This window comes from Gracilinanus agilis, chromosome 2, assembly GCF_016433145.1.
Source record: "Gracilinanus agilis isolate LMUSP501 chromosome 2, AgileGrace, whole genome shotgun sequence".
Lineage (NCBI taxonomy): Eukaryota > Metazoa > Chordata > Mammalia > Didelphimorphia > Didelphidae > Gracilinanus > Gracilinanus agilis.
Window position 1 is genome coordinate 573,568,709 of NC_058131.1, and position 9,644 is coordinate 573,578,352.

General features: G+C 40.4%; 1 protein-coding gene across 1 annotated transcript; it reads right to left on the reverse strand.

The window, feature by feature from the left end:
* Nucleotides 1-307: 307 nt before the first annotated feature.
* Nucleotides 308-7,648, reverse strand: SLC51B (solute carrier family 51 subunit beta). Its single transcript, XM_044662422.1, has 3 exons — nt 7,552-7,648; nt 5,208-5,298; nt 308-1,459 (listed from the first exon to the last, which is right to left on the reverse strand). Exons 1-3 carry the CDS (start codon nt 7,646-7,648, stop codon nt 1,240-1,242), a joined length of 408 nt encoding a protein of 135 aa, XP_044518357.1. The 3' UTR covers nt 308-1,239.
* Nucleotides 7,649-9,644: the final 1,996 nt, after the last annotated feature.

Below are 9,644 nucleotides of genomic sequence, written 5' to 3' on the forward strand. Positions count from 1 at the left end.
CATGGCCCCACGGAGGACCAGAGACCCAACAGGAGGGTGTGTGGCACATAGTAGGGGCTTGACTGAAACACAACGTCCGCCCCATCATTTGGGGTTAAAACGGACTTTCAAAGGATGGCTTGGAAAGAAAATAATAAAGTTCATGGTGATAGCATTCAATATGAGGAAATGTGGAAAAAGGAAGAGCCTTCCATTAAAAGCAAAAAACAAAAAACAACCTCTTACCTTCTGTCTTAGAATCAATACTAGGTATCTGTTCCAAAGCTGAAGAGCAGTAAGGGCTAAGCAATTGGGGTTAAGTGACTTGCCCAGGGTCACACAGCTAGGACACATCTGGGGTCAGATCTCCAGGCCAGGCTCTCTACCCACTGAGATATCCACTAGCTGCCCCAAGGGCCTTTGTTTTTGCTTAGATGATAGTGAAAGAATTTACAGATTGACTGTACATGGATATCTGAAGCTCTTCTTTTTTTGTTGTTTTGTTTGTTTGCTTGTTTTTGTTTAGCATTCATTTCTAAAGTTACCCCATTCTATTCCATCCTTCAGTCACTTAGCAGATCCCAAAGAGGATCTTCCAATATCCTTACTCAGGATACAGCCTCCTATTGAAGTCATGTTAACAATTGGGAGAAAAAAAACTTAGTGAAAATAATATCCAGAACTAAAAATAATACATTGATGACCCACAGAGCAAGCATCATTCAAAGTACCATTATTGAAACTGGTTTAGATTAAGAAATGCATTATGTGAAATCATAGATATGCTTAGGCAGAACTCTGATCCTTAAAACATTCTTTGTCAATAAAACTATTATTTTTCCATAAGTTTTTTGGCATTGCCTCTATAGCTTAAGGACAGTATGAAAGAGACTCGTGAGGAATGTACGTCCTCGGGGTCAGGCCACTTTTGGCTGTGCCTTTCTGTATATACAGTTCGTTGCAGTTTGGTTCACATCTGTGTGCATTTAACTATTTGAATACATAGGCAAGTTTGGTTAAACGCTTCTGGAAACATTTTAATAAAGAATTCTTAAAGAAACATTTTAGTTTGTGATTTATCTTTTAGTTTTGCTTAAATATAAAATATCTGGCCCCCTAGCTAGTGTCTATTAACAGTCTTTGGCCATAATGATGTTTTTAGCAGAACTTTGTCGGTTTTAACTTAACCCACCAAGCAGGCACCTGGTATTGAAAATATTTCCTTGGTTTTCATTTTTCGGCCCACCATAAGAAATCCCACTAGATGCCAGCCTCTGAGGACTCTGGGGAAATGACTATATCAGCCTCTTTCGATTCAATCATCGCCTCTTCTGGGTTTTGGCTTTCGAAGAGCAATGTTTCCTTTAAAATATTCAAGCTGTTATCATCTTTTGCTGACACAGAATCCTTGTTGTTTATAGTCTGAACAGAGGGTTTGATTTCCACTGTTTGTTTATCGTGGGAATTCATCTTCCGATTTCTAAGAAAAAGGGAAAAAAAGAAACAACTGAGACTGAATACTCCTTATTCTCTGACTCTAGACAGGTAGGTTAGGAGATGTTCAAGTTATCAGCTCAGAGGGCTTCTCCTCTGATATAGGTAGAGATCCAGATTGGCTTTGTCATATATGTGGCTTCAAGTGTAAACTGAACATTTTGTATTCCAGCAGAGATAATGGCAGGCAGGATGAATAGAACTGTCAATGGTGACACAAGAGATTCTTCTTTTGAAGGGGCTCTCTCACCAATTTCTTCCTTTCCATTCATTCCTAATGCCAGTACAGCAGACCAGGCCTTCATTACTTCTCCAAATTATTATAATTATCTGAGTCTCTCCTCCTTTCAGAGTCCTACAAACTATATACAGCCAAGCTAATCTTGCTAAAATATCATTTTACCCACACTGGTGCAAAGCGGGGTGAGCATTTGCTAGACAGATCCTCCCCCAGTAGGCAGAGCCTCCCAGTCTAACATTTACTCAGCAAATATTCATTGAGTTTCTACTGTATATAAGGTGCTGTGGGGATCATAAGGAGTGAGGAATATTTAACATAAAATTAAAGTTTAGACAAACATACAAATAAAAATGACAAAGTAGGGGGCAGTTGGGTGGCTCAGTGGATTGAGAGCCAGGTCCAGAGGTCCTAGGTTCAAATCTGGCCTCAGACACTTCCCAGCTGTGTGACCCTGGACTAGTCACTTAACCCCCATTGCCTAGCCCTTACTGCTCTTTTGCCTTGGAACTAATACCCAGTATTGATTCTAAGATGGCAGGTGTTATATTCATAATCTGGGAAGTGATGGATGCCACCTTGACTGACAAGGATGGCAATTGGAAGACTCGGAATGTTCCCAGGTGCCGTGAGCCGGGGCAAATGTCGGTTGGCTCCACAGTATAGATACCCCTGACAGCCACTTTGAGGAGGTTCTCTGGAGGTCTCTGGACAGGAGTCTCTGGACTGGGAAATCTCGGAGCAGGTGGTGAAGGGTGGAAGGGAGGTCTATGAAGAAGAGGGTCGGAATATCTCTGAAGCTATTTCCTGATAGACTGTGAGAGCTAGTGCATCACCAACACTAATAGTGAGAAAGCTGAGAGAATAAGATCATCAATACAGCTGCATCAATAGCTTCCCTATTCTCTGGCTTGGCTGTGGCCAGGCCTGGCCAGGGAGTGGGAGTGAGCAAATCTCCAGCTTTCACTTGGTCAATAGCCTCCAGTTCTGATTGTCAACTAGTTTATAGATAATAGATCAATAGGGTCTCCAAGCCCCAATCCTAGTCCTTGTTATCCTTTCCCTGAGTATAGAGAAAGAGTGTTCAACAAGTACCTTTGTGAGTGGTTTATATCTCAGCCCTTGGGAAGGGAGTCAAACGCAGTCAGATCTCAAATGTTATCCAAGGCAAATCAATAGCCCAATATTAATCTATCCAACCCTAGGTTGGACCTGTAAAGGTTACCCATCTATCTAACCTCTCGAGGGTCCTTCCTGGGCAACTGTTAGAGAGAAAGGGAAAAATTACAGCAGCTATCAAGGGTGATCGGAGTTGGTGTTCCTCCATCACCTGCAGCTGAGAATACAGATAGATACATCAATATCCTTGTACATCTATGCATTCTCCTTTGGTCCCCTTTGTGTTTATAACAAAGGTAAGGGTTAAAAACAATGACAAAGTAGAAAGCAAAAGAATAATTTGATCTCAGACACTTACAACTTGTGTGACTCTGGACAAGTCACTTAATCCCAACTGCCTAGCCCTTACTGCTCTTCCACCTTGGAACTGATACTTAGTACTAATTCTAAGACAAAAGGGAAGAGTTTTTTTTAAAAAAAAAAAAAAAGGAAGATAGACTATTAAGAAGTTCAAAAAGTTCTATGGAGGTTCAAAAGCAAGAGTGATATAATAATATGTATTATATACATATATCATATGTATTATTAATAAGTATTATATAAAATGTAGCAGGGTTATAATGATTAACTATCAATGATAGGAGAATTTAATAAGCTATGCCCCACCCATAAGTAGGTATTTAATAAGTGACCATTGGATTGGAAGTCATTGGTTGATGACTTCATGGCAAAACTTTTGATTAGCTATTAATGATATCGATTAATATTAATAACTGACATTTGTCATCGCTGCTGTTTCCCAAAGTGCCAAACATACATGATTATTTCATCTTCACAACAATCCTGTCAGGTCAAGTACCACAGGCCCCATTTTACAGATCCTGAATTTGCCTTTGGTTACATCACTACTGAGTTCCAGAGCTGAGATTTTGAACCTAGCGTTCTTGGACTTCCATTTCTAGGATTCTTTTTAACATACCACATTGCTTCTAAATATCACAAATTGATGAGTTTATAACAGATGACCTTTCAAAAGAAGAATCTCTTGTTCCACCACTGACAGATCTATTCATCCCACCTGACATTTTCTTTGCTGGAAAGTTTACACTTGAAGCCACTTACTTGACAAAGCCAATCTGGATCTCTATCCACATCAGAGAAAAGGACCCTGACTGGCTCATCCCATCTTTTTCTTCTTCTTTTTTTTAAACCCTCGCTTTCTTTCTTGGAATGGAAATGAAGTATCCATTCTAAAACAGTAAAGGTATAAGAGCAATGCAATTGGGGTTAAGTGACTTGACCAGGGTTAAACAGCTAGGAATTATCTGAAGCTGGATTTGAACCCAGGACATTCTGACTCCAGGTCTTGTGTTCAATCCACTGTTTTACCTAGCTGCCCCTCATCTCATCTTTTTATTCTGCCTCTTCCACCCCTCCATTGAACAAAAATATCTTTTACATAATCAGCTCTCAAAAAATATCTTTTGAATGAATGAATCAGCTACTTCAACCTATCATGACATCCATCACTTGTCATTAGAATCTAGTCATTATTAACGAAGCTGTGGAGTGTTATGATTTTTTAAAAGCCTAGGAGTCTCAATTAAATTATATTTTGAATAAGTGATAGTGAGTATAATCTTGGAAAAGTTTTAGTTTTTCCCTTTAATCTTTTCCTCTCTCTCTCATTTTACAGTGCTATAGGGATTATAACTAAGGGTAATTTGAGTAGCATCATTTCATTTACCATGGGGCAGCTAATAGAGAGAATGTTGGGCCTGAAGTCAGGAAGACCTGAATTCAAATCCAGCCTCAGATACTTTCTAGCCATGTGACTCCTGAGCAAGTCAGTTAACCCTGTTTGCCTCAGTTTCCTCATCTGTTAAATGAGCTGAAAAAGGAAATGGCAAACTACTCCAAGAAAACCCCAAGTGGAGTCACAGAAAGTCAGACATACCTGAAATACCTAAACAACAAACATTTCATTTATTGTAGGCTCAATCCTGAGAAGCACTTGATGGTAGTATATTCCCAGGTCTAAATTATAGGCAGGAACCAAGAGAGGTCAACCAGGGTCTAGAACAGTGGTTCCCAAACTTTTTTGGCCTACCGCCCCCTTTCCAGAAAAAATATTACTTAGCGCCCCCTGCCACATACTATCACCAACCCCTTACAGTTATTCACCGCTCTCCTGGATCGCTGCAGCACCCACTAGGTGGCAGTGGCACCCACTTTGGGAATCACTGGTCTAGAATAAGATTTTCCCAGGAAAAGTCACCTTAATTCTCTTTAAACATACACACACACACACACACACACACACACTTAGAACCACATTTCTTGAAGATAGCCTGAGCTTAAATATTAAGTTTCTAACCTGTTTGCCATGATATTCCTCCCCAGAAGGAAAACACTCAGAATCAATACTGCAGAAGAAAGGACAAGGACAGCAATATTCCATGGTGTTGCTGTAGAAGAAAAGAAAATGAAACATTTCCTACTCAGTCTTTTAGTAGGTAGGGTCTAGTGCAGGGGTTGGCAACCTTTTTGGCCGTGAGAGCCATAAACGCCACATTTTTTAAAATGTAATTTCATGAGAGCCATATAGTGCTCACAGTGTGCTCCTGTAACAGTGCCTGAAAAAAAATTGACTTTATGGCTCCTGCAGAAAGAGCCATATCTGGCCCTCAAAAGAGCCAGATATAGCTCAAGAGCCATACGTTGCCGACCCCTGGTCTAGTGTTTGGGACCCAACACCACACCATTTCCAATCTGTTGATAAGGCAGCCCAGTGGCACAATGGATGGGGTATAGGGTGTGACATCAAGAAGATTCATCTTCCTGAGTTCAAATCTGGTCTCTGACAATCATTGCCAGGGGTTGCTCTGGGAATTTTCTCTGTTTGTCCTCTGTGCCTAGAATGTTCTTCTTCCTGGGATCTGGCAGTAGACCTTCCTTTCTTCCTTTAAGTTCCAACTAAAATCCTACCTTCTATAGAAAGCTTTTTCCAACCTCTTGTCATTCTATTACTTTCCTTTTGTTGATTATTTCCAATTCATCCTGTATATAGCTTGCTTTGTATATATTTGTTTTGTATAAATCTTAGAAGAAAATGTATGTTTTGTAATCTATAATGTAAAGTTTAAATTCTTTTGAGAATAATTTCAGGATAAGGATCCTACCATCTCCCCAAAATCCAGATGACGAACTTGTTTGGTGAAGACACTATGAAGATGTCTGAAAAGCCTTCACTGTACCATGAAGACCAAATTTTTAACTTTGGGGTGCAGTTGATTGAACTATGGGGAGTTGAAATTGAGTTGTATGTATTGTTTTAATTGTACACTGTTATACCAATAGGGGACTGCCCCCGAATTGGTTTTTTGTCAATGCGGCTAATTTTAACCATTTGTTCATCTATTTCTTTTATCCCCCAAATTCCTAAATTTTAGAAGTTGTCTATTTTTACAGGTCCAGCAAAGAAAAAGGACTAACCTTTTTTTTGCCGGACCTCACGGGGAATTGTAAAAGTGAAATTTGGGAGATGCCATCTTTAAGTGTATATATATGTATTTTCTGGACACAGGAATGTAAAAGTGAAATTTGGGAGATGCCATCTTTACGTGTATATATATATGTATTTTCTGGACACGGGGAAATTATCAAACTACATTTCCCATGGTCCAACGGGTTTCCGGTTCCGGTTCTTTGGGCGTGGGGAGGCCTACGTCTCCACGCAGGGAAGAGTTTATAATCTCCTGGGTTAGGAGGGAGTGGTCTCTTGGCCAGCAGACTAGGGAGGAGACAGGAGACAGTAATGGCGAGGGCAGCGGTTTTAAATTCTTACAAGTGCGTGGTCTAATAACTTTATCTATCAGCATGGCTTTAATTAAAATACTAATTTATATATTTATAGCAGCCTTTATCATTTTTCATATTTATAGTTTGCATGTTGGCTACACTATTAGACTGTAAGCTCCTCAAGGTCAGGGACTGTTTACTGTATTTCCAGCCTGGCACATTTATCATTGTTGTTCAATAGCATCTGACGCTATGTGACCCATGGAAAAAGCCATGGGGTTTTCTTGGCAAAGACACTGGAGTGGTTTGCCATTTCCTTTTCCTGTGTGTCTCCATTTTACAGATGAGGAAGTGAGGCAAATAGGGGTTAAATGACTTGCCCAGGGTCACAGAGTTAGTAAGCATCTGAGACCAGATTTGAACTCAGGTCTTCTAAAAATAAACCAAAATAGGATCCATAAACGGGAAAGTCTTAGCAACAATAATGTATGATGATCAACTGAGAATGTCTTAACCATTATCAACAAGGCAAGGATCTAGAACAACTCCAAAGGGCTCATGATGAAGGAAAGGATACCCACCACCATAGAAGGAACAGATGGAGTCCAAATACAGATTGAAGCATATTACCTGCCTTTCTGAGAGGGGGGTGAGTGGGAGGGAGGGACCGTGGATTGAAAAAATGCCAGAAAACAGATATTTTAAATTATATCAACATACAATCTGGAAAATTTTAAATTTAAATTTAAAAAAAGACAATAAGGAGTTGTCTGCACTGTTATTACATGTCCATTCATAAAGCTCCAACTGGACCATATGAAGAACAAAATTAGGTATTATTCCTGCCTCTGGATTGTTGTGGAAATTTGACCTAATTAGTTCCCCAAGTCTTTCCTTCTGAGACTAAGCCAAGAACTCACAGTCCTCAGTCCGGTAAAACCACAGTATTTCCTCCAGCTCTTCTTTTGACCAGCCAGGTCCAGGCATGGCCTCGACCTGCCCATCGCTGCTATCCATGTTGATATGTTCCTGGTGTGGACACTTTTGCAGATTCCTCTGGCCTATTTGTTGCCCAATGGGTCACTCGGAGCTTTGACTGAAGTCCTAAAGGTTTGCCTAGATGAACCTGAGGCTGCTGGAGAGAGAATGGCTTTGCAAGTTGATTCCTGAAGTCTTCCCACTCTCTTATCTAAATTTCGTTGGCTGAGGTATCTGGTTCCAGAGACAGAGGCCTAAAGAGAAAACAATTAACAACAAAAAGGGAGGTCTTATTGTAAATTTGACAGAGTATTAAAACAGCCAAATAGTGCAGTGGATAGAGCGCCAAGCCTGAAGTCAGGAAGACTTCCTGTGTTCTAATCTAGTCTCAGATGTTGCGGGGTACTAGAGTTGAACCCCCAGAGTTTGGGAAGGATACCTTTTGCAAAAATGCAAGACTCCAAAGCTTAGCTTAAAAATAAAAAAGAGAAATGTATTCATTTAGAAAGTAACGTTGAATATGGCCAGGAGGATAGCAAGGTGGAATAGCAAGATGGGGAGCCATTACTTGGGAGGACAGCATGGATGGAAAAGCCGTCCCCCAGACGACATCAATTCTGGGGATTTTATTCTCTTTACAACAGTGGAGACATGACTCTGTGCCACAGTGAAGATGTTACTCTAGTGTGGTAAATACTCAGGCAAATGGGGGTGGGGTGGGGTTTGGTCATCTGGGTCTGCCTAGAGACATAGTGGGTGACCTTCATAGTTTAGGGGACAGAAGGATGTCTGAGATACAACTTGATGATATCAAGGAGGTGTATCTCTCCATCCATCTCAAATCTACAGGAAGATTCAAGGAGGATAATTCTTTCAGGGTCTTATAGGAGTTATCAGATTGTTTTGGGTTCGGAGTCACAAGGATAGAAGGGAGCAAAGGAATTTCCCTGCTTATAGTTTGCCTGAAACACTTCTATAGTTTTGGGGGTACAATGCCCATGCCACAGACGCTTACTAGTTGTATGATCCTGGGCAAGTCACTTAACCTTGTTGGCCTCAGTTTCCTCATCTATAAAATGAGCTGGAGAAGGAACTGGCACACTACTCCAGTATCTTTGCCAAGAAAATCCCAAACTGAGTCACAAAGAGTCAGACACAACTGATTAAAACTCTTACCTGGTTTGAACCTGATTTCTCTTTTAGTTTCTTTTTCTTTGAAGGGCTTTGTAGGAAATGAAACCTGTCATGAGGTTTCTAGAGGTCTTATATAAACTGCTCTAAAATCAATCTTAGCAGAAGGATCCCAAAGCAAACCTGGCCCCATATGGATAGGCAAAAGTGAGTATTCAGGGGGCATTTAGGTGGCTCAGTGGCCTGGGAACCAGGTCTAGAGATGAGATGGCTTGGGTTTAAATGTGGCCTCAGATACTTTCTAGCTGTGTAACCCTGGGTAAGTCACTTAACCCCCATTGCCTAGCACTCGCTACTCTTCTGCCTTGGTACCAATACATTGATTCTGAGATGGAAGGTAAGAGTTGTTTTTTTTTAAGTGAGTATTTTGCTTTCTGGGTGTCTACAGCTAAATCTAAATGCTGGTTGTGGGGTAGCTGGCCAGTTTAACTGATTATTTGTTCCCTATATAAAGAGATCTATTCAATTCAAGCAGCTAGGTAAAAAAAAAGTGGCTATGAGAAATGATAAGATGATTTCAGAAAAAGCTGGAAAGATCTGCATGAACTGATGCAGAGTGAAATAAATAGAACGGGGAGAACATTGTGCATAGTAACAGCAATATTAGACGATGATCACCTGTGAAAATTTGGCTACTCTCAGCAATGCAATATTCTGGAACAATCCTGAAAGGTTTATGATGGGGAATCTATCCACCTCCAGAGAAGGAAAGCCAGGTGGATGGGGATCAAAGGATACCATCTTTCACATCAGTGTATTTATATTTTATTTGGGGGTTTTGGTTTTGTAAGAGTATGTTCTTATAATAATGACCAATATGGAAGTGTTTTGTATGATGATAAAA

Excerpts from the sequence above, each read along its gene's own strand:
- SLC51B (XM_044662422.1), bottom strand. The coding sequence starts at position 7,648 with ATGGATAGCAGCGATGGGCAGGTCGAGGCCATGCCTGGACCTGGCTGG. Across the intron at positions 5,299-7,551 it reads GTTTTACCGGACTGAGGACT|CAACACCATGGAATATTGCT; the intron begins GTGAGTTCTTGG and ends TTTCTTCTACAG. Across the intron at positions 1,460-5,207 it reads AGGAATATCATGGCAAACAG|AAATCGGAAGATGAATTCCC; the intron begins GTTAGAAACTTA and ends CCTTTTTCTTAG.